The sequence below is a fragment of the Rhinopithecus bieti genome, unplaced genomic scaffold (genome assembly GCF_001698545.2).
Source record: "Rhinopithecus bieti isolate Rb0 unplaced genomic scaffold, ASM169854v2 scaffold_39586, whole genome shotgun sequence".
NCBI classification, from domain to species: Eukaryota; Metazoa; Chordata; class Mammalia; order Primates; family Cercopithecidae; genus Rhinopithecus; species Rhinopithecus bieti.
This window is the reverse complement of record NW_016816842.1, coordinates 1,235,807-1,260,992: the sequence shown is the minus strand read 5'-3', so window position 1 is coordinate 1,260,992 and position 25,186 is coordinate 1,235,807. Positions and strand designations below refer to the sequence as shown.

General features: G+C 41.0%; 1 protein-coding gene across 12 annotated transcripts in view; it reads left to right on the top strand.

The window, feature by feature from the left end:
• KALRN (kalirin RhoGEF kinase) overlaps window positions 1-25,186 on the top strand; it is a 684,488-nt gene that overhangs the window by 427,232 nt on the left and 232,070 nt on the right. For all 12 annotated transcript variants that reach the window (XM_017855309.1, XM_017855307.1, XM_017855308.1 and 9 more), the window contains exons 22-25: window positions 8,508-8,690; window positions 9,925-10,043; window positions 15,194-15,260; window positions 15,830-15,939. In XM_017855309.1, the coding sequence (XP_017710798.1) occupies window positions 8,508-8,690; window positions 9,925-10,043; window positions 15,194-15,260; window positions 15,830-15,939 (479 nt within the window). The remainder of the gene's footprint in view (window positions 1-8,507; window positions 8,691-9,924; window positions 10,044-15,193; window positions 15,261-15,829; window positions 15,940-25,186) is intronic.

Below are 25,186 nucleotides of genomic sequence, written 5' to 3'. Positions count from 1 at the left end.
CCTGTGCATGTGAACACTGCATATATCCACATATTCTTGCAATTTGAGTGGCTTGGGAAGTTCACCTTATTAGAAGGGCCAGTGACTATATGGGTACACAAAACAGGTGAATTTCTCCTTTTCTGAACTATTTCCATCTGGCCTCAAACCTGCTCATGAGCTAGGCTGGGTCTCTGGGGAGCAAAATTTGCAAGGATGTACATACCAATTCATACCAAGATTGTGGGGAATGCCATAATAGAAGGAAACCTGGTTTTCATCTGTTTTCACAGCCAGGATTTGATCTGAGGATGCTTGGGTTTGAATGAAAATCTGATCTGTCTCAAGTTCCTCTTTGTAGTGTCCTCATCTCTCACACGGGGCTCCTTGCCACATAGGAGCCATTTTTGGCATACTTCCACACATAGCAGACGCTCTTCCCAGGTTGAGAGATGCTCTTGTTGGGGTCAAGGTGGGAAACATCCTATCCAGAGATCCCTCTGACACTATAAGGAATGTTCCTCTGGTTTGGTGTGACAAAATTAGACCCTTAGCCTCATTCCTGAGCTGATATTTCAGAAGTGGTTATCCACTTTATGAATCTTTTCCTAAGATCTCTCAACTTTAGGGAGCATCTCCCTGCATCCTTGTGAGCTTTGGGCCTTTTTGCCTAATGCGAAAAGCTATGAGCACAGATAAGAGACTCATTTCAGTACCAGCAACAGCAAACAGCACAAAGAAGGTGGCAGATGCACAGAACCCTATTCAAATCCAAATTAAAATGGCTTGTGAATTAACAAGTTTGGCTGTATCCACCCTTCTCCAAATAGGGTCGATAATGAGCCATTAACAGGATGAATAGTATGAGATCCATTGGTGTTCCTATCTGCATAGGGTGGATCACAGCAGATACCCAGAACTTCATAGGATCAAAATCTTTCCATAATCAAAGTGGAAATGTGAAGAATTATTCGGTCAGTCTTATTCATCCTACCTTTGTAACCTTCTTCACATATTTCTCCTCTTTTTCATTCACATAGCTACTACCCTAAGCTGTAGTAGCTTCCTAAAGGGATTGCATGCCTTTGGCCTTTCCTTCCTTCCTTCCAATCCACCCTGCCCTTCATTGCTGTTCATCTTTAAAATGCTACTTTGGTCACATAACCACCCAGATCAAGAACTTTAATGATTTTCCAATGCCTTTAGGATAATGCTCCACAATTCTACAGCTGTGCCACCCTACCTCCCCGGCTTTATCTTCAATTATTATTTTATGCAGAGTTTATGCTCCAGCGGAATGGATATATTCTCTTACCCTCTGAGAGATACATCTTATACTTTTTTGTCTATGTGCCTTTTTCATACATTTCTCTGCCTGGAATACCCTTCCCTTCCCGCTAGTTTGTGCTTTTTAAGAGGAACACCCCCCCTTTCCACTCTAGAGCCTCCTCCTCTATGATCCTTCCCACATGCCAGGATATGATCCAGCTCATCCCTGCACTACAGCCCTTGTCTGTATAACCCTTCACCTGGGCCGGGCGCGGTGGCTCACGCCTGTAATCCCAGCACTTTGGGAGGCCAAGGCAGGCGGATCATGAGGTCAGGAGATCAAGACCATCCTGGCTAACGCGGAAAGCCCGTCTCTACTAAAAATACAAAAAATTAGCTGGGTGTGGTCACGGGCGCCTGTAGTCCCAGCTACTCAGGAGGCTGAGACAGGAGAATGGCGTGAACCCTGGAGGCAGATCTTGCAGTGAGTCGAGATCAGGCCACTGCACTCCAGCCTGGGCAACAGAGTTGGAGTGCAGTGTTTTGGACTCCATCTCAAACAAACAAACAAACAAGCCCTTCACCTGGCACAGACCATCTCTCCTCCAGTAATCTATGCAATGTTATCTCCTATATAAGCCAACAGAATACTTAAAGACGAGAACCACACTATTCATCCTGAGTTCCCTAGGTTACCTGACTACATTTTACACATTCAAAGGGGGCTACAACCATTCAGGAACATAAGGAAAAAAAGGAAGTTTGAGTAGATTCAGCCTTTCTCGTTTATATTTAATATGAATCTTCTACTTTGGCTGTGTTTGTTCTCTGTCCCTCCCGACATAACTATCATGTTCCAAATCTCAGGGTTATTCATATTAGAATATCTACAGATAACAAACCCAGCTGAGGAGCTTCTGATTAGAGGCAGCAGCGTCCTGCCTCACCCTAGTCCCACTTTCCAGAGGTAAACCTCTTCTAATCAGCTGTCTTTAATTATAATGTTTATAAACAATAAAATGAATTTGAAATGGAGACCAAATTGACCTTTAGCCACAAGAGAATACATATGGTGGCCCTTATGGTTGAATAGGGCAACGGAGTACATTGAATTTAATAATATTCTGGTCCAAAGGAAGAACATTGAATATAGAAAGATACTTTCTATGTAAAAGCTCACAAATGTAAGAATAAAAATGAAATAAAAAGAGTTTGAATGAGGAAAAAAGGAAAACATAATTCTCAAGGTGTGGTATGCCTATAGACAGTCCATTAAAAGAATAGAAAGGGTATTTTCCTATTATGGGTTTCAAAATGTATAAGGGGTCAAGGCACACAGTGATGGGAAAGCTTAGTCATCATGACATTTGGAAGAACTCCATTTCTTCTAAAAGCAAAACTTTTTAAAGATGATTTCGGTTTTCATTTTTTACAAATTCCATGGTTTTTACCATATTCACAAGGTTGTGCAAACATTGCCACTGTTTAGTTCCAGAACATTTTCATTACCCTAGAAAGAAACCCTATGCCCATTAGCAGTCACTCTGCATTCCCTACTGTCCTTAACCCGTGGCAACTACTTATCTGCTTTCAGTCTCTATGGGTTTGCCTGTTTGGGCATTTCATATAAATGGAATCATATAATATGAGATCTTCTGTGACTGGCTTACTTCCCCTACCCTAATGCTTTTAGGATTCATCCATGCTATCAGCATGTATCAATCCTTTTTTCCTATTTATTGCTAAATAGCATGCCATTTCATTGATATACCACTTTTTGTTTACTATTCATCAGTTGATGGACATTTGGGTTGTTTCCAGCTTTTGGCTGTTATGAATAATGCTGCCAGAAACCTATATATTCAAGTTTTGGTGTGAACATATGTTTCAGTTCCCTTATGTGCATACCTGGGAGTGGAATGGCTGGGTTATATGGAGTTCTACTATGTTTAACTTTTTGAGGAACTGCTAAACTGTTTTTCAAAGCAGCTGTACCATTTTATACTCTCACCAGCAATTTGTGAGGGTTCCGATTTCTCCACATCCTCACCAACACTTGTTATTGTGTCTTTTTATATAGCCATCCTAGAGGGTGTGGAGTGGTATTCACTGTGGGTTTTGATTTGCATTTGCCAATGGCTAATAATGTTAAGAAAATACTTTTTTTTTTTTTTTTGAGACCAAGTCTCGCCCTGTCGCCCAGGCTGGAGTGCAGTGGCCGGATCTCAGCTCACTGCAAGCTCCACCTCCCGGGTTTACACCATTCTCCTGCCTCAGCCTCCTGAGTAGCTGGGACTACAGGCGCCCGCCACCTCGCCCGGCTAATTTTTTGTATTTTTTAGTAGAGACGGGGTTTCACCGGGTTAGCCAGGATGGTCTCGATCTCCTGACCTCGTGATCCGCCCATCTCGGCCTCCCAAAGTGCTGGGATTACAGGCTTGAGCCGCCGCGCCGGGCCAAGAAAATACTTTTTTAAGCTGGTAATTTCATCTCTGAAAATGAAGGAATCCATGAGATAAACTGGACTTAATTCATCTTGACAAAAGAAAATTAAGCAGTAATGAAAGCAACTGGAGCCTTAGCTGAACTAAATTATGTTTTCCTGAGATTCAGATAGCAGAGAAAGGGAACGCTGGGGTTGTCAGATGGTACTTTAGACTGAGAGAGGTAGAGTCTAAACAGTTCAGATAAAAGATAGGCATGATTCTATTTCTGAGACTCTTTTTGTTTTAGATGGAGTTTCACTTTAGTCACCCAGGCTGGAGTATAGTGATGTGATCTCTGCTCACTGCAATCTCCACCTCCTGGGTTCAGGTGATTCTCCTGCCTCAGCATCCTAAGTAGCTGAGATTACAGGTGCTTGCCACCAGGTCTGGCTAACTTTTGTATTTTTGGTAGAGACAGGGTTTCACCATGTTGGCCAGGCTGGTCTTGAACTCCTGACCTCAGGTGATCCACCTGCCTTTGCCTCCCAAAGTGCTGGGATTACAGATGAGAACCACTGTGCCTGGTCTTTCTGAGACTCTCAAGTGGAATATAGTTCACATGTGATGGAAAGTTTTGAAAATTTTGGTTCTTTTATGTATACTAACAACCCCCTGCTGAATGAATCCGAAGATGTATTTCAAGAAACCTATTCACCTGCACAAGGAGCTCAGTAAATTTGTGTCTACAAAAAAATTGATAAGAAATATCAATATTCCTTATTATCTAATTATAAGGAATATCAATAATGAAAGGCAAATATGGAAGATTATGAGATTATAAGATTACTATCAAGAAGACAAAATCTTAAAGTCTTGTAAAATGTGCTGAAGTCGAAAGGGCTTTAAAAAAATTTATTCAGAGTGAGGCTCACTATTAGAGGAAGATCATAACCAAAGAAAAAAAGACAGGAAAGGAGGAAAAGAGAGAGTGGAGAGGGAAAGAGAGAGGGAGAGAGAGAAAAAAATAGAATTACTGTACCCCTCTTTTGAACCCCTGTCTTTTCCAGCAGGTAACTAGAATTCAAAGTGGAAAGGCAAAACATAAATTAGGGGACACATGAAGCCCAAGTGAGCTCTCAGGTCTAGATTTCCAGGCCCAGATGAATTATGGTCCCCAAAGTTTCCCTTTTAGCCACAAGATCTTGTCCATACTTCCGAACCTTTCATTCAAGAACTGCTGCAGCCTGACCCCCATTTTATTAGTTTATATAAGTTACTGTCTTTGGAGGAAAGATTTGAGTTTCAAATGGACATAGGTTGAACGAGAAGGATACTGTATGGCTCTGTGTGGAAATAAAGAAGATAGAAGCGATGTGTCTGAACCTCCCAGAAATCCAGAAAAAGCTCAGTGACTCAGCCCCATGGGAAGAGCAAGAAATGTGGCGCAGTGTCACCTCTGGAGATGAAAACTGGAATGTTACCCGAGACCAAGGGTGTCTCAAGCAGCCACATCATCTGGTCATCGTCTGAGAGCAGAGGACCAGAATCTGTGTAATGTTCTACCATTTCTATACCACAGCTTCCTTTTTCTTCTTCCTCTCTGCTTTCTGTGATTTCACTTCTACTCTGCAGCCAATCATCCAGATCCCTGTCTGTGCAGTTTAAATCCTCAGGGAAACAACCTCAATTGACATGGCATATTTCCAGTCCCCTATTTAGACACAGCTTTTAGGCCAGGACACCTGAGAAGTCACTGGCTGCATCTTGTTTGGCTGCCCCCATAAGAAAACTTTTTACCTCTGATCTCAAAAGCTGTGACCAGGCATTTAGCAGGTCATGTGGTGCCACCACAATCACCAATTATAAGAAACCATTTCTGAATACTCCCAGTGGGGACTGTGGCCATGGTTGGTATCTCAGTGCACTTATCCAATTCATGGGCCAAATTTATCATCTACTTCCTCCCAATAAAAATCTTCAACTCTTGCTGGTCTAGCTTTACTCACCTCCAAACACAAGATTTGCTCATTCATTCAGTCAACATTGATGGTATGCCTACTATTTTCTGGAGATATACAAATGAATGAGATGTAACACTTACCTTTTAGGGTTCATGGTCTAATGAAGGAGACATATATGCTAAATACCTGTGATATATGCTAAAATACAAGCATGTATGTGATACTGTGGGAACACTGGGAAGGGCATTTCCCACTTGTTTTTTGGGGAGGAGAAGAGAGGAAAAAGGGCATTGGATCGAGAGTGGGGGTGAGTAAGAACCACTTGTCCCAGCAGGAAGGGCATGCGACATTCAACATGGCTGCAGTGTAGGGAATGGAGAGCAGTGGAAACAGGGCTGCTACAAAGGTAGGTGGAGCCACATGAGGAAGGGCGTGTCTACACTTCCCTCCACCTACTTCCTAAGGATGCATCTAAACTCATTTTACTGTCTCTTTGCTCCTCTAGTCCCCACACATACCTAGAATACTCTTGGTCACAAACCATTTGCTTTGCTGACTCTGAATCACAGTTTTGATGCTTTAGGATATAATTTTCTCTGATAGAGCTGCCCTAGTATGGCTACTGCCACCAGCTGGCTGTAAAACCCTTTCTCATAGGTGTAGTCACTTTACCAAGAGCAGAGAATATGTATTTCCAAGACTTTTCCATTAAAAAAAAGATCTGTTTTAAGTAAATAGAAAACCAAAGAAAATTGTTTTCAGGAAAAATAAAAATAAAAAATACCCTACATGCAATAAGGTGAAAGTCCCCAGGATCCTTAGACACTGGAGATAAATAAATGAATAAGATGATTAAAAAGAGGGATTCAGTAATTCTAGTTTAGATAGAATCGAGTAGATTTTCATGGCTGAGGAAATGTTTCTGCTATCCTCACACCCACCTCCTTTCCTTCACACCAAAGCTCTTGCCCTTTATCTTCCAGTACTGGCACCAGCCTACTGTCCCGAGATAGGAGAGGCTCCATGTGCTGAGTGAGCTACTGGAGAGCTGGATCCCTGGTCCTTGGTCCCTGGCCATGTGTGCAGCAGGCAGAGCACTCTCAATGCGCCTCTCTGACACCCTCTTTCTCCGGCATTTCTTGGGAGGGTTGATCTCTCATGGGAGGGGCCGTAGATGGGCCTGGAAGGAACAGGTGGGGTGAGGATAGTAGAATAAAGAAAGAAGGGCTCTGTTGTTTTTTCTACTGTTGCTCCAGTTCTGCCTCAGTTTCCCTGTTCTGCCTCAGTTTCCCTGTTACCTAGATTATAGCATGGTTTAAACCTTGGACCTACTTTCCTCCAGTCCAAAAGATAATTTTCCTTCTTAGAATACTATTTAAATGTTCTTTCCTTTTCCTGAGCAATTTTAGAGTTTGAAAACCCAAACTTAAGATAAAAAAATGGGTAGCAGTCCACTTGTTGGGTGTCTCTCTCATTCCCATGACTTACCCAGCTTAAGTACTGCCTCTCCATGAGACCTCTGCTACCCATGCCTGTCCACCTTCATTTTCCCCTTTTAAAATTCCTATAGTATTAACTCTACATTCTCCCATTTTGACATTCAATTACATAATACTCTGAGTTATTTAACTACTCTGTGTGAAATGAAGATTTTTTTTTTCCTTTCGTTTGACCCCCAAGCCCGGTCCTATAGCTCTTTACACAGTACTATGGACCAAGTAGGTATTGAACAAACTCTTGGTAAAAATGAAATTAACCCAGTAAACATCTGAGTTCCACTTTACCTAGTCCTGTAATAGATGATGGTTTCATTAACGTCTTTCTCCTGCTGTCTAATGGAAACTAAAGACAAGATTCTGGTGGTGACAGGGACAGAGTTAACTCTTAAATCTGCTCATTGTATTTATTTAGATCCTGGCATGTGCCAACTTACATGAGGTTTAGAGCTGGTACAGTGGAGGGGGCAACCAGGAACTAAAGGGCAGAGACAAATAGGCTCGTTTGCTTACTGGTAGTATGAAGTTGGACCAGCCCTAAGCCTCTCTAAGCCTCAGATTTTTTTCATCTGTGGTTCAAAGAGACCTGCATCACTTCCCTCCACCTACTTCCTAAGGATGCATCTAAACTCAAATGGCTTTCAGATACAGTAACACACTGTGTAAATTAGTAAAGCATATTAATATAAGAGATTCTTACATCAATAATAATAATGGCCAATGTTTATTGCTTACTGAGTTCTTACTGTGTTCCACTGTACTAAGCATTCTACGTTTACCAACTCATTTAATACACCAACCCTCTGAAGTAGGATCAGCCCTCCATATCTACAGGTATCCCATCCATGGAATCAGCCAGCTGTGAACTGAAAATGTTTTTTTTCAAATGGATGGTTGTGTCTGTACTGAACATATACAGACTTTTTTGTTCTTGTCATCATTCCCTAAGCCATACAGAATAACAACTATTTACGTAGTATTTACATTGTATTAGGTATTGTAAGTAATTTACAGATGATTTGAAGTGTTCCTGAGGATATGGGTAAGTTATAAGCAAAAACTACACCATGTTTTATAAGGAACTTGAGTATCTGGATTTTGGTATCCATGGGGGGCCCTAGAACCAGTTTCCCCCACCCCAGCACTGAGGGATGACTAATATTATGATTCCCTTTTTGCAAATGAAGAAACTGAGGCACAGAGGGCTTCAATAACTTGCTCAAGATCTCCCAGTTAGTAGTAACAAAACTGGGATACATACCCAGGTAGTCAGCTATGAGGTATCTATGACTGCTTTAAACAGGAAGAGAGAATTTGGGATGAAGGGACAGGAGAATAAATGTAATCCAGTAACTTAAGGCCATCTTTTGGGGCAGCAAACAAAGGAGAAGGTGAAGCTTCTGATTCAGCTGGCCGATAGCTTTGTGGAAAAAGGCCACATTCATGCCACGGAGATAAGGAAATGGGTGACCACGGTGGACAAGCACTACAGAGATTTCTCCCTGAGGATGGGGAAGTACCGGTACTCCCTGGAGAAAGCCCTAGGAGTCAACACAGAGGTAGGCAGGGGTATTGCCCTTTGGGATATCCTCCCTTCTCATTTCCCTGAGCACCACTGCCCTCATCACCATGGAAGAAAAGCATGTTTCCAGAGCAGTTTTTCTGAGCTGTTGACCCCTAGAGCACCTGCCTTGTGTGGCTTTTCTAGTGGGGAGTGCTGGGTGGATATTGCTGATCCTTTAACCTCCAGTCCCCTGTGATTAGTACTCTATACATTACAAAATCAACTGGCCAGTAGTAGGGCCTATGGCTACAGAACAGAGTTTTTCTCTGTATAGACTTTGAGAACGAAAAGCTTTATCTTAGCTTCATAAATACCATCTTCCACCCAATTATGTTAATCGGCAAATGATTAGAGTGCCCAGTATATATAATAGTGCTCTTTCAAGAGTAAGGGGTGCAATTTGTACAAGAGTTATTTGACATTTCAACAGAACAGAGGTACAATTTGCCATGAACCAGGGAAGACGAACTTTTAATCTCTTCTTTATAATAGGGGTTAGTAACCTGTGCATTAAGAGCTTAATACAGCCTGGCAATTTAATCCTAGGATGTCTAATTCTTAAATCTTCAAATAGGCTCATGATCTGAAGCAGAGCAGCCTGGAGAGTGAAGTGGCCAAACCACCTAAAGTTGAGAGAGTTAATGTCTCCCCCAGGCTTTAATCTGTGAGTTTTTATCTAGGAAGTTCCATCATATATAAATACCAAATGGTGGTTAAAATTAGTAGGGATGAGCAATGAGAAAGTTCAGTCATTGTTCTGTTATTTAGCTTTCTGTTTCCAAGGGAAATTGCTTGTTTAAATAAATATATTTGGTTTTAGTATTTTCTTTTGACAAATGAAAGATGTTTTATATCTTTATGTGTTTTTGTTTCACATCTATTTTAAATGGCTAAGAATCAGTCTTAGACCAATTTATGAATGTGTTTAGATTTAATTAGGACCAAAGGCCTTGGGGAAATAGACACATAATTATCAAATGTGTTTATTGTTTTTTCTTACTGTGGATATTTACCCTAAACATTTGACCTGAACATTTTATTTCTCTCTTATTTGAAAAAATAATAATGATCCCATGAAGAACAGTGCTTCTGGGTGCGAGTCTGTAAGATCCCTCCTGTTTTTATCCTCCATTATATCCTTTTTTCCCCCTTTTACCACCTCCCTCAACTCGAGTGAGTTGCTTTCCCAAAGCATCACAAGGTGACCTTTGTGATCCCTCCACGTGCAGGATAATAAGGACCTGGAGCTGGATATTATCCCAGCAAGCCTTTCGGATCGGGAGGTCAAGCTGCGGGACGCCAACCACGAAGTCAATGAAGAGAAGCGGAAGTCAGCCCGGAAGAAAGAGTACGTGTTGGCTTCCACCGCGCTAACTGGCTCCCCGTGACTGTGGTGGGCTTTCACCGCCGCTTGTCCCTTTGGATAGCTTAATATGTCCTCGTGGCCACCTACAGGGATTGGGATGGACAGACATAATGTTTGCATTGAGAATATGAGTTCCCTCTGAAGGCTTTGAAGTCTCTCCAGTTTGTCCTTCACCTGAATTATCTTCATTTATTAGTAACTTCCTAGACAAAACCTTCCTCATAGATCATCACATTGTACTTAACAATGTCAAAACTCAACATGGAACAAATCAAATATGTTTTCATCTCCTCCAAATTTTATTCTCCTTTCTGATTTTCTTTTTTTAACATTTTATTTTATTTTTTTATTTTTTGGGACAGTCTCCCAGTGTCACCCAGGCTGGAATGCAGTGGCATGATCTCAGCTCACTGCAATCTCTGCCTCCTGGGTTCAAGCAATTCTACTGCCTCAGCCTCCCGAGTAGCTGGAATTACAGGTGTGCACCACCATGCCTAGCTAATTTTTGTATTTTTAATAGAAACAGGGTTTCACCATGTTGGCCAGGCTGGTCTCAGACTCCTGACCTCAAGTGATCTGCCCACCTCAGCCACCCAAAGTGCTGGGATTATAGGCATGAGCCACCATGCCCAGCCTCTCTCTTCTGATTTTCTAATTCCCATCAGTAGTGTCACTAATCTTCTAGTTTTTTCTGGATTATTTGCAAAAACTTCCCACAGCTTTCCTGCAGTTGGTCCCTGCCCAATTCACCTGCACAGCGATGCCAGGTTTACCTTTCTGGAGTACATTTTATTATTGCTAATACCAATACTCTCCTGCCACCAGCACCTACACTTTTTATGTCCTAAACATTACATAAAGTGCCTTTACACACATTTTCTCTTTGTATCTTTCTATCAGTTCTCTCAGGCAGCTAGGATTATTCCCATTTTACATATAATAGGACTTAGAAAAGTCAAGTAACTTTCCCCAAACCACACAGATGGTGAGCAATGAAGCCAAAATTTAATCTAGCTTTGACTCTTCAACATTCTTTGATTTCTTTCCATTATGTCTGTCACCAGCTTCAAATTGTAGATGGTTTGCTACAACCCCAGAATAATGATAAAATCCTCAAGGTACTATCCTTTGGTCTCATCTAAGTCAATTTTACTTCAAAATACTTCCTAGTTCAGATCACACCCTTCAGTCAGATCATTTTCACTGACTTCTCTCAGGTCTAAGAATAAATTGTATATAATTGAGAATGCTCTGCTAGCCAGGCGCAGTGGCTCACATCTGTAATCCCAGCACTTTGGGAGGCCGAGGCAGTCGGATCACCTGAGGTCAGGAGTTTGAGACCAGCCTGGCCAACATGGTGAAACCCTGTCTCTACTAAAAATACAAAATTTAGCCGGATGTGGTAGCACACGCCTGTAATCCCAGCTACTTGGGAGGCTGAGGCAGGAGAATTGCTTGAGGCCGGGAGGCAGAGTTTGCGCCACTGCACTCTAGCCTGGCGGACAGAGCAAAACTATGTCTCAAAAAAAAAAAAAAAAAAAAGAGAGAGAGAGAATGCTCTCCTTTCTCTTTGTTATTTTCCTTTTCGTTTCCCGTCCTTTTTTCCCTATTTGGTTTTATTTTGCTCTCTGTAAGTCCTATTGATTCTTTAAAATCTAGCTCATATCATAAGCCTCTATAAATCCTTTATCTACAACCCCCACTGTCATTGGCCCATCCTTTTATGAACTCCTTTACTTCTTTTCTGTACCAATTCCCATTTTACTTATTCAACCAATTCCTAAGCTAGATTGTATGCTCCGTGACAATAAGAAGTATTTTATACTCTCTTGTATGAATCAAGGGACTAGAGAATAATGAAGATAATGTAATTATTGATCAAGAAAAGCTTATAGTCAGGCAGGGCACAGTGGCTCATGCCTGTAACTTTGGGAGGCTGAGGTGGGCAGATCACCTGAAGCCGGGAGTTCGAGACCAGCCTGGCCAACATGGCAGAAACCTGTCTTTGCTAAAAAAAAAAAAATAATAATACAAAACTTAACCAGGCATGGTGGTGTGCACCTGTAATCCCAGCTACTCAGGAGGCTGAGACATGAGAATCCCTTGAACCCAGGAGGCAGAGGTTGCCACGAGCTAAAATTGCTCCACTGCACTCCAGCCTGGGTGACAGAGCAAGACTCCATCTCAAAATAAAAAAAGGAAGGAAAAGAAAATCTTATGGAATATAATTGGATATAGAAATTAAAACCTTGAGGGAAGGACAGGATGTTATTTAAAATCACAAAACAAATAAGGACTGTAACATCAATTTCTTTACTTGAAGTTCAGGGATACACCATTGGGCCGGAAGAAAATAAGGCATGCTTTAGGAGGCATTCCAGTATCAGATGGTCCCTGCCCTGACTTGATCTAGGTATTCAGATTTCAAAAGGAGGAAAAAGATGCTTGGAAATCGGTCCAGTGAGTGAACCGTAGATGTTAGAATGTAAAGCTGCCACCTAAGTTTACTCCTAGGTCAGCAATAGCCCATGAGGAGATGAGGCAGAGGAAAACAGGCAAGAAGAGAGTAGAGGATGCTGAGATTCCAACATTTTGGAAGAATCTGAAGTAGCTGAGGTTTTCATAAATTGAATTCTGTTTTCTCAGAATAAGAATGAATAGGGACCAGAATTCATTTAGCAAGCTGGAACCAACTTATCACTAGATTCCTGCTTTGCTCCCTAAGTATCTCAGCACCACTTTCAGAAACGTCCTGACTCCAGGTAGGCAAAACACATTTTTCTTCTTTGGTTGTTTGGTAGGAAGTTGTCTACCAACATTTCACTCTAATCAAGAATTACAGGGCATTGGACAGGGTAAGCAATGAACCGTGCCCGTCTCATAAACCATTTCTTGACACTAATTCATTTATGCTGGCTGGGGTTACAAAGTAACACATATCCAGAGATTTCTGGAGAGTTTATGAAGAATATTTTGACACTCTGTTTGGGAATTACTAGAAAAAAAAATAGTATGTCCTAAAATTAAGAAGCTCTATGTAGTTTATTTTATCAAGATAAAGTAGGACCACAGATTCCTTGGAGCTGAAGAAACTAAAGCTGCTCTGTGAAGTCAGAGCTTGTTCATATGGGGAGTGGATTTGTTTGTTAGGGCTGCTGTAACCAAATACCACAAGTTGGGTTGTTTAAAGAGCAGAATTGTGTTGTCTCACGGCTCTGGGGGCTAAAAGCCTAAAATCAAGGTGTCAGCAGGGTTGATTCCTTCTGAGGGCAGTGAGGGGAGGGTCTGTTCCAGGCCTCTCTCCTTGATAGCTTGTAGATGGCTGTTTCCATGCTCATGTGACATAATCCCAGAATATATGCTCGTTTCATAAGGACATCAGTCGTTAGATCCAGGGGCCACTCTACTCCACTACTGCAGTGATACTGTTTCCAAATAAGACCAAAATCTGAGGTATTGGAGATTAAGCCTTCAGCATATGAATTTCAGGGGGGTCATAATTCAGCCCATATCTGGGAGGGGGATGAGGGGACTACACCTGGCCAGATCTTCCTCCTTGGTTCCTTCTGTGACAACAAATAGGCAGAAGAGATTAAAGGATGGGTGGAAAATAAAACAAAATGGGGTGGTGATAGCAGAGCCAAATTGTAAAGAAAGGCAGGTAAAACTGCAGGAAGCAGATGGGAACAGAAGAACAATTCTAGAAAACCTAAGGCAATAAAATCAAAGGCAAGTTTTCAAAGCCTGTCAGTTTATGTTCCTTCTGATCTCCCTTCTGTCCTAATTTCATAGCAATCTACAGCTCATTTAATCATGGAATGTTTCCTGAGCACCTACCATGCACTCGGCATGTTGCTTACGTGATCTTGTTTAATACTTGCAGCAATTCTGTGTGATCAGCTATTTTGTAAGTAAGGAGACTGAGACCTGGAGAGGCAAGTCCTACCTCTGGTTGTAATTCAGTTCCTATCTGTCAGACTCCAAAGCTTATGCACTTTTTACTCTACCAATAGAGTTCAATTCAAAGAATAGAAAAATATAGAATATACCACAGTGAGGCCATGTATCATAAGTTTAACAATTGCCTAAGCATATTGCATTATTTAGAGGCCCAGGGAGGAGAACCTTCTCTTTAAAGATACATAACACATACTTCTCTTTATGGGGAACTGAGAACAGTCATTTATTACTGATTTGTACTGTGCTTATGGTTGCATGTTCAGTTTTCTACACAGCTGTTGATGCTGTAAACAAGTCCTATTGGAAATGTATTGAACAAATAGCTAAAAGGATAATCTAGGTCAGAGGTCAGCAAACATAGACCAAATCTGACCTGCCAACTATTTGATGTAGTCTATGAACTAAAAATTATCTTTTATAGTTTTAAATAATTGAAAGAATTATCAAAAGAAGAAGAATGTTTTATAACATGTGAAAATTAGATAAAATTCAACTTTTAGTGTCCATAAATGATTTTATTGGAACACAGCCACACTTACTTTTTTTTTAACACATTGTCTTTGGCTCCTTTCACATGACAACAGCAAAGTTGAGTGGTCATGACAGAGACCGAATTGTCCACAGAGATTTATTATCTGACTCTTTATAGAAAAATGGCTAACCCCTGATCTCGGTGTGTTGGATATCTTTTCCGGGCTTTGAAACCTGGTTTATTATGATACCAAGAACTGCTTTGGTATACATCTACAAACTCTACTGAACAGAAATCATTCTGGGAGCTATAAGAGAAATGTGGAAAACTGAGATTCAAGCTATCTAGTTGGTGAGACAGAATATAGGAACAGTCCTGCCTGCCTGTACTCACATGAATATCACCACAGAATCACAAGTATTAGTAGTAGGACTGGGGTGGAAAAGAGAGAGAATATGGACCTAGCTGGGCACAAACCTGCTAAACGGATGCAGGGCCAATGGTCAGGAAGTATCACAAGTATCATAGGAAGATACCTGTAGGAAAGGGAAGGAATTTTGAAGAAAGAAAAAGACCTGTTGATGAAGTAGAAAAATAGGACATTTAAGAATGTCATACATGCCAGGGTGGGGAAATGAAGTTTGAAGGAGGAGAGACATTATATCTATAACCAACTAAAAGCCCATTTGTTTCCTTCTAGATTTATTATGGCTGAACTACTCCAGACAGAGAAGGCTTATGTAAGGGATTTACATGAGTGCTTAGAGGTGAGTCTTTCAGTAGTCTGTTCACAGCTATCTTGGAAAAATGACATTCTTGCCAGCATCAAGTCCTCAATTGGAATTTGGTGCTGTTGGTCTTCTCCCAGAGAGTAATGAACTAAAAAGCCAGCCAGAGGAAATCTTTCTCCTAAAGTCAACAATAATTGCAGAGAGTTTAAAGTACTTTTGAAAAGAAAGTTTAAACTTTTCTTAGACTGGAGCTAGACCCAGGAAAAAGAAGTGTATAAGGCACTTCAGTTCAAAATAAAACCATGACACAGTCAATGAACTTAAATTGGGTCTGAAAATCTGCATCCTGACCCCCCATACTCAAATTTACACACATTTCATAAATAACAAGAGACTGTGGAGTTCGTGTTCTTACCAAAGTTCAGGATAATGAAATATTCAGGTTTTATTTATTTTTCTTATGTTTATTTCACACATCACTTTTTAAACTCTACATGCATTTACAGTTTGAGCCTTGCCCCACAAGTTTGAGTGCCTGTTTATTTTGTCTGTATTTTATATGGCATGCCAGGCTTGCCAGTGATGAAACTGTTACTGTCTTACAGACCTACCTGTGGGAAATGACCAGTGGTGTGGAGGAGATCCCCCCTGGGATCCTCAATAAAGAGCATATCATCTTTGGCAACATCCAAGAGATCTACGATTTCCATAACAAGTAGGTTTGTGGAGGGTCTCAGAGGTGCACACTTAGGCCGTAAAAACCAGACAACAGGGTTCCCAAGAAGTGGATCAAAGGCGATTGGTGAATCTTATCTGGTCAGTTTTCTAAGGCGGTTGCTGTCAAGACTTCTTCCTTACTCACTCCCCTTTCTCTGTAATTGTCGAAAAGTCCTAGTGGAGAGTGAAGTCACGTATTCAGCAGTGCTTCTCCCCATCTCTCCTCAACATTCTCATTTATTGAGCCAGAATGAATACCAGGCTTTGAAGAAATAAAAGTAGCTTCTTCTCATTAAATCTCCTGGGAAATCCTGACATTAGAATTCATCTGCGGCTAGCCATTCCACCTTGTGGTCTTTGGGTTTTGAATTCCATTGAAGTTTTCTGTCAACCTAAATATTTCCTCCATCCTCATTTTACCTCACATTTCTAGTTTAGAGGGAAGGACATCAACTGATACTCTGTTTTGTTGGAATAAGCAGAATCGTAGGGCCCTGAAATTTCACAAGTCATTGTTTCCAACTTGATTGAAGAATCTTTCCCACAGCATACAGAACAATATGCTCCATGGTTAACAGAGGATCAGCAAAAAAATTGGCATGATTAGTTACACAACCAACCCGTAGAAATAACAGTGTTCCAAAATACAAATAGAGAGAATCTCAAGGCACAAAGAGGAACATTGGCACAAAGTCTTAGAGCTCTCAGGACCCTGCTGCAGAGCAGTGCTACTCTCTGCAGAGCAGGCTAGCTGAGGCATTTACTGAATTGTGTAGGCTTGCTGGAGATAGAAGGGCCATGTGTACAGGTGTAGCAGCCACCCTGAGGCAAGACTCCAGAACAGCACTGTCCCATGGAGCCTTCTGCAATGATGGAAATGTTCTATATCTGCAGTGTCCAATATGCAGATATGGTGGCTAATGAACACATGAAATGTGGCTAGTGCTACTAAGAAACTGAATTTTCAATTTTATTTAATTTTAATAGATTTAGATTTAAATAGACCACAAGTAGCAAGTGGCTGCCATATTTGATATCTCAGCTCCAGAATAGCCCTGTCCTAAGAATAACCAAGAGGCAAGCAAGATAGGGTGTAAAATGATCCTGGGCTGTAATAGGTCCAGATAAGGAGTGGAGATCACTCCTCTCTCATCACCTCCTGGTTATTAATTCCTGGTATGTCATCAGATGGGATCAGTTTAAAGGAACATAATGTATGTAGCTCCCATGACATGCAAACCTTGTCAGATTATTAAAGCAATAAGCTCTAGGGAGAAAAATAACCGTTTGACTTTCTGGAATATGTGATAAAAGTTCCCAGTCTTTTGTTTTTTAATCATAAATTTTAACATTATCCATTTGGTTTTTCTGGAAATTTCCAGATATAGAAATATCATGTCCTCATGCTTATCATTGATAAGATCCCAATAAAACTATTTGATCATTGATCCCAAATTCCATCATCTGAGCCCAGCTCAGTATCATCCCATCTCCCTCAGGATATCTGAGAAGACATTGGACTGGCAAACGGTAAGTCATGTTACCTTACTTTTAGTTAACAAGTCTCACTTTCCCCATGTTCTTAGCAAATTGACTAACTGTGGAAGCCTAGAGATCATAGCACACACTTCCTGGGAGCCCTACATTTGCCAATCATTTGATAAGGGGAATGAATATACATTTCAAAACTGACCACTTGTAATAAAATAGCCAACATAATCATGCCTCTTACTCTGCTATCATGATATCACTGGTAAGCCATGCTGAACAGTTTTGTAGTTTTCTAAATAGCTGAAAATCTACCTACCAGTTACAATATATAGTTCTAAGAAATCCTTTTAAAAAATGAGATCCAGCCACAGCACTCCAGCCTGGGTGACAGAGCGAGACTCTGTCTCAAAAAAAATAAAAAAATAAATAAATCAAATTAAACTATAGAGAATCTTGCATGCTGTAAATTGAGGAAGAAATCCAGCTATCAAGAAAACAGCTACCCAGCACGTATTATCGAGTTAGAACATTATGAAGAAAGAAAAAGAAAATAACAACTAGCTGCTCAACAACCAGAAGAGATGTCACAAAAATTAAGTTCTTGTCTTTTCATAGAAGCATCTTTCTATCCTCCCTAACAACCACTTTACCTCTTGATCATATTGTTTGTAAGCCCACAGCAATTTAGAAACAGCAAATAAGAATCAAGAATGTGAGTGAGTAGTGGGATACCAGCAGCTGTCTAAAGAAGACAAACTGCAAAAACAATAGGCAATAGACCCACCCCCCCAAAAAAAAAAACTCATAATGGTCAAGGGCTACTCAGTACTGGTGCAAACCATTCTATATCCCACTATAGAGCCCAATACAGTCTCTGTGTTACAGCATAGCATACTTAGCATTAGCGGTAACCCTGAGTCATGAATATGTTCTGCACTAAAGGTAAATAACTGTAGTGCATTTAGAAAGCTATTGACCAAAAATAAATTAATGGTTTAAATTATCCATAATTTAAGGAAACATCTAAGAAAACCAAGCCTCATATTAATTTCCTACAGGATCTGTGGGCTGTCTTTACTGTACTCATAATATATGCTTTCTACTTGTGTCATACAAATTTTGATTAATGAGGAAAACGTAACACCTCTAAAATCTCTAATAAATAAGAGATAAAATGGCAGTTAGCCAACTTAGAAAATGCAGGAATTGTAAGCACTAAAGGACAGCTTAGAGGGGAGAACATCTTTCACTGCGTAATCAGGTACCTGGCACATAAGTAAACATTGAGTAAATATTTGGTAGGTGAATGCATGGATGAACAAATTAAAAATAAAATTAATATTTGCAGACTTGTGGCTAATACCATTCAAGTCATAATTTAATCTTTTGTTTGTAAAAGTCTCAAGACAGAGAAAACCATTAGGTATGAATTTTTACCCCATCACTACAAGAACCATCTGGAAGAGCAAAATAACTTAATTTCTACATGAAGGAGTTTCTTGGAAGCTTCTTACTGGGTGGACCATACAGTTGTCCTAATACTTATTTATCCTTCAGAAATACTTCTCTGAAGTTGTCACTTCTCAATATGAAAAAAACTCAAAGGGTGCTTTTTAACCCCAATTGTTTGTATTATTCCAAAGTTGCAATTAAGCACTGTCTAACAGAAACATGCACCTCTCATTTCTAGTGCATAGCTCAGGTTATCTGCCTGTAATTCGGAGAGAGCCTATGGGAGGGAGAGCAGGAGGAAGGGATATTGGGAGATTGAGAGATTGAGAGAGAAAGGGATTAAGATTGACACGACCTTGTTAACTTAATTAGCTAAGTCACTAGAAAATTAGCACCTAGACCAAGGGTTATGTGGTGAATACATATCTTAGCTAGATAGTATTGATCTGTCTAAATGGTGTCACTTTGAAAAATTGCAACCAAATTAGTTCTCTCTTGCTGTGTGTGTGTGTGTGTGTGTGTGTGTGTGTGTGTGTGTGTGTGTGTGTGATCTGTCTGTCTCAAGGACCTTTGTCTTTATAGGTATTGAATGGGGAAATTCCCCAGCACCAAAACTTCTTTAAAGAACAATTTAATATGTAAAATTTAATACCTGCAAACAGTGGCTTTAACACACACTAGAGATTGAAGTGGAATGATGCTTCGTTTTGCCCTCCACTCTCCCCATTTTGCACTACATCTCTTTCCTACATGAAATTTATTTATCTACACAAGACTTAGACCTATTTTGATTGCATTTTGTTAGCATTTCTGGAGCACTCAGACAGGAGAATATATTCCATTAGTAGATCCCCAGACAGTAATGATTTTGTTAATGCAGTCTTCCCATTTTGCCTAGCATACAACTTGTAATTCAAGAAAATAATTTGTTTTCAGCTTGCTAATTATTAGATTTCCAACTTTGGTGTGGACAGCTTTTTGTTTAAAATGCTCATCACCTTCTGTTAAATCTGAATTTCTTCCTTTTCAATTTTTTGGAGATAGGGTCATATGTCAGTCTGAGCAATAACATTTTAATAAAATCTCTACTCCCAGGGCTCAGAGGGTCCTCTCAACCATCAAGTGCAACCCTCTCCATGTACAGACAAAGAGACAGGCCCAGAGGAGCTGTGTGTGTGCCCTTCCCCTTTCCTTAAAGGTCAGGTGTTAGATTCCAGGGCTTGGTCTCCCATTTCAGCACTCCCTCCCCTTCTCTCACTCCCTAGACCACCATTGGTGGCTGCCACATCTGGCTGGTTTAATTCATAGTTAACCAGCTTCCATGTGGATCTTAGAATTTGATGAATATTTCTACCCATTTCTCCCAGAGCTATGTCATTCTTGTGCCACACCCATACAACAATTACCTGAAATAAATCCGTTTTCAGCAAGGTCTAGATTTTCAAATTAGGGACCAACCACCAAGGCTGGATGCCCCTTCTGCACACTCCCTCCCGCTAGGCTTGGCTGGAAGCTATTAGATTTGGCCTTGGCCCCCAGCCACTGCCCTTCCAGCCTGGTGTTCCCTTCCCTGCAGGAGCAGGACCAGAGATGTGTGAGGTTGAGCTGCGGGCACTGGCCAGGCCAGGGTCAGCCAGGAGCAGTGAGGGGTGAGCAGCAGGGGTAAAATCGAGGCTAGGGAATTTAGGGAGGGGCACCTCAATGAGCAAGTGAACCACAGCCACATTTCGTTCATCTTCCCAGAGTTCCTCCTTTGGGCCAAAGGTGTGCTAGATTAAAGATGAAGCTGGTACTCTGTAATCAAAGCCAGCATCTGCCCTCTGAGTTCTGAGAATGACATACCTGTCTGTGATAAGGGTGGAGGTGGGCACAAGTGGAGCACAAAGAAAATAGCCTCAGTTGGAGAGTAGGAAAGGCCTCATGGAGAAGGGGGCATTTGAGATATAATTTAAGAAAGGGGTGAGATTTTTTACAGGCAGGGATGGCTTCCTTGATGATGGAATAAAGTTTGAACAACGGCCCTGCAAGGGCGAAAAGTGGTGAAGTCTAGCAGGGAGGTTGAGAGGCAATAGGGGGTTTGGGAGTGGGGCACCATCCTGGGTCATGGAAAGCAGAGAGAGGTCCCATTGTCACACTCTCAGGTAGGCTGGGTCTTATCACAGCCATGTCTGTAAGACTGAGGGAAGAGAAAGGAGAGGTGGTGGGCGGAGATAGTGCAAGTCAGAAATGTGGGGAGAGAAAAAAGGAAAGGAGGAGAGAGCTAGGTAGATAGAGCATAAGTGAGAAAAGTGGGCAGAATAATAAGGAGAAGTGGGCAGATAATAAGGAGAAAGGAAGAGATAGAGAAGGAGGGAAGCAGGAGAGCAGGAGGGAGGCAATGACGGGGGAGGATGGATAGGTAGGTAGGGTAGGTAGTCAGGCAGGTAGGTAGGTAGGTAGGTAGACCCATCTAGGGAAAGAATCTCTAGGGGAAGGGGAAGGGGAGGGGATGAGGAGAAGGAGAACAAGGGAAAGAGATGGATGAAGACCTAGACCTTCCCAGAGCTACCATCCTGTTGCAGGAGAATGAGCAAGGTGGTGTTTTTCAAACTATTTTTTATCATGAACCGAAGAAAAATACTGTACATTATGCCCTGATATGCGCATGTATATATGCTATATATAATGGGGAAGTTAAATTTTGAAAAACAACACCTGCATTATGTGTGATGCACTGTGGTATTTTGTGTTGGGTTCTATTTCTTCCTCCTCTTTTTTAAAATTATCGTTGCCACCCGTAAATTGATTTTACAACCCCTTGAAACACAAGGGGTTTGATCTATGGCTGCACGGCGAGGCACTAGCTCCACCAGGTGGTGAGAGAAGGGATGTGCCGTTCAGGCCACTGGGGAAAGGCCACCCTGCCAGGCTACTTCTACCTTTTCCTCCCTCTGCCCCTCCTACCCCTTCCCAACACACACACCGTTGCTTAAAACGTGCATGTTCTATGCTTTCTAAGCTTCTTCCCCCACTCCAAATGCCTTTGATGTTAGTGGTTTCTCATTTATAGAAAATCACAGAATTATCAAATATAAAAGCCCAAAAGAAATCTTTAAAGATAATCTAGTTGTCCCTTGCTCTATAGAAACTGAAACTTACAAAGGTTTATGATCTGCCCAAACCAAAATTAGTGACAGAGCGAAAGAATCCAGCTGTCATTTTCTTAATAGTCTAATGTCAAGGAAAGAGGAAGGGGAAGACCTGTTGTGCTTTTTCTTTGGTCCCCAAACGTACACTTGAAGAGGTAACTTGCAGAACCCATCAGAGGAGCCCTGTACAAATGTAGCTGTGGTCTTGTTACTGTTGCTTGTTTGTATTTTCAGTAAGCTGTCAACATTGGGGCTGCTTATAGACATCGGGGAATACCCAAAGCAAGACAAAGTCTAAACACTTTGTTTGGATGTGTCAAAGTAATGTTAGTTTTAGTTTTACACACTAACTTCTTAGCATCCATGCCTGGTTGCTAAACACCACCTCAATGGAGATGAGTAACATTAAGCATAAGATTAATCTTTTGTATTTTTTGTTAACATTAAACTTGGTGTATATCTATGCAAATAACTTTATTCATCTGATCACACAGATTAGACAAAGTAAGAAGATATTGACAAAAACGTATTCAACAGGTAGCCATGTAGCAAGGTAAATTTTGCTGCTTGTGGTTGAAGGCTGAGAGTGTGATGTGCTGAATGGGAGTCCAGCCCTGCAGATCATTTCTCTTCATCCCTAACCTGGGCTAAAGCATCAAGTGTGAAATGAAGGGACAGAGCCAGGTGCTTCTCATGGCTCAGCCTGGGTGATCAAACTATGCTAGAATTGTTACATGAAAAATCCAGCACCTTTCCCTGAGTGTACATGACCCTCCATTAGTTTAATATCTGCTCCAATATGCTAACCAGCTATCTTAGCCCCTATGGTCTAGAGCCTCTTATGTTCTAGGCTCTGAATCTGCCGGGTCATTAATGGGTTCTTTAGAAATAATCTCTAGCTCTACTTGCATGAAAGCAGTTACCCAGCCTTGCTTTGAAAAGAAGGCAATATCCTAGACTTCCTACAAATACATGAACCTCACATCTTTCTCCCCACCTCATTTCCGACTTAATGTTTAAATGTATGCTCCACTTTGTTCCTCTTTTTCCCCATTGCCACGACAGGCCCCTTCCCCTTATCACCACCTCTGGCATTCCAAAAAGAAAATGCACATTGACATACAAGGTCATCAAATAGATACTTCCATTTAGATGCAGACTGCACCCTTCAAGTAAAGTCTGTTTGCTGACAAGATTGTGAGCCCCTCAATGAAGGATATACTTCCCCAGAAGCAGTGAGACTCTAGACCAAATTCACCTTCCGAGAGAATAACAAAACCAGTCTAGCACCTTTGAAATAGTGCTATTTCTATCATATTTAATGACAAAACTCAGAAAGCTTTCTGTTAATAAATGCCAGCAGTTTCGTTTCCCAGGATTGTGTACAAAGCCAAAGGGAAGCATTTTCCTCACAAAGTGACTGCATAATATGTTATATTGTAATAATTTAATAGAGTAATGGCATTGCCTTGATCTTGACATTTCTTTAAAAGTTTTATTCCTTTCTGAAAGAACCCCAGACATTCACACAAACGACTTGCTTTGCTCATTCTTTCACAATTTATTACATGTAATTATTGGAGTGGTGAGGGCCAAATTGTTGCTATAGAACAGCTAAGGTGAAATGTTCCATCATTTGTGAAGAGAGTTGTGAGCTGTTTTGCTTTAGTTTAAATTCGTCATGTCTATTTGAAGTAAGTAGAATGATATTGATCAGACTTACATAATCTGTCATCTTCATAAGCTTCAAATTAAGAAGCAAAACAGAGTTTAATATTGCCAGTTACTTTCAACAATTCCATTGAGATGGTAATGACTATCTTATTCAAACTTATCAATTGATGCACCTGGCACAAGCTGAATAGGTTTTTTTTAAAAAAAATTCTTAGCTTTCTCCCCCTAAATTAAATCCTATAGAGCCGATGTAGGATTTGCCATCTGGAAGCATGCTGGAATCTAGGACAGTTGCCTTTAAATGCTGATCTATGGACTGGATGTGTGGGCATTACCTAGGAAGCGTTTCTAAACAATGCATTTACTCAAATAGTAACCCCAGAAGGTGATGCACAACCAGGTGCGGGGACCACTAACTAGAGTTTTACAAGAGTGTTCCTTGAGACAAAGTCTGATACTCGCCCCAAAAATGTTGCACCCACAAGGAAGTTTGAGAAGCACTGCATACTGTATTTACTTGAGAGGTTTGTAGTGTAACTCAAAATATTATAGGATTTTGGAAGTTCTTCAGCAAAGAAACCAGCTTAGCCCAACATTTTCCGAACAAGGTGACCTTGGAATCTAATTGTTGCTTAATAACCAATCAAGATTTTCCCAGAATATGGTTTAGGAGAAAATAACCTGCTGCAGATTTTTCAGCAAGGGCTTGGTAGGGAGTTCCCCCTAGATATAAGTCTCCAGGAGTGGGGAAGACTGTCAGGTATATGTGTTTATCAAAGAGTATGAGTTTAAGATTGAGAAGCACTGATCATGACAAACTGCTGTTTATTTAGTGTCTACTGTGTACCAGGCACTAGGTTAGGTTCTTTTTACCTGTGGATTAAATCCTTACAAGCACCTCGACAAAGCTGTTATTTTATTATTATTTTTTGAGATGGAGTTTCACTCTTGTTGCCCAGACTGGAGTGCAATGGCGTGATCTTGGCTCACTGCAACCCTCCGCCTCCTGGGTTCAAGCGATTCTCCTGCTTTAGCCTCCTAAGTAGCTGGGAGTACAGGCGCCCACCACCACACCCGGCTAATTTTTTGTATTTTTAGTAGAGATGGGGGGTTTCATCATGTTGGCTAGGCTGGTCTCAAACTCCTGACCTCAGGTGATCTGCCCGCCTCAGCAAAGTTGTTATTTCAAGATGAGGGGGATGAAGCTTTGGAAGACCCTTTCACAACTGTGACCAAGTATGAACGCTGATTCTTTAACTTGTGCTCAGTTGTGGGAAGGGAAGAAAGTGAGACTTGGGGATAGGTAGATGGGTGAGCTAGTGGTAACTGCTGTTAAAACCTTCATTTTACAGAAAGGCATTCCTCATGAAAATGATATGCTGTGCATTTAATTCAGGTTATAGTATTTTTGTTTCCTGAGGATTTTCAAATTGTACATCTTCCCATAGGTGTTTGGTAGCTGCTATCACAAAACTCAGGGTATTGCTCTATTTAAATTGA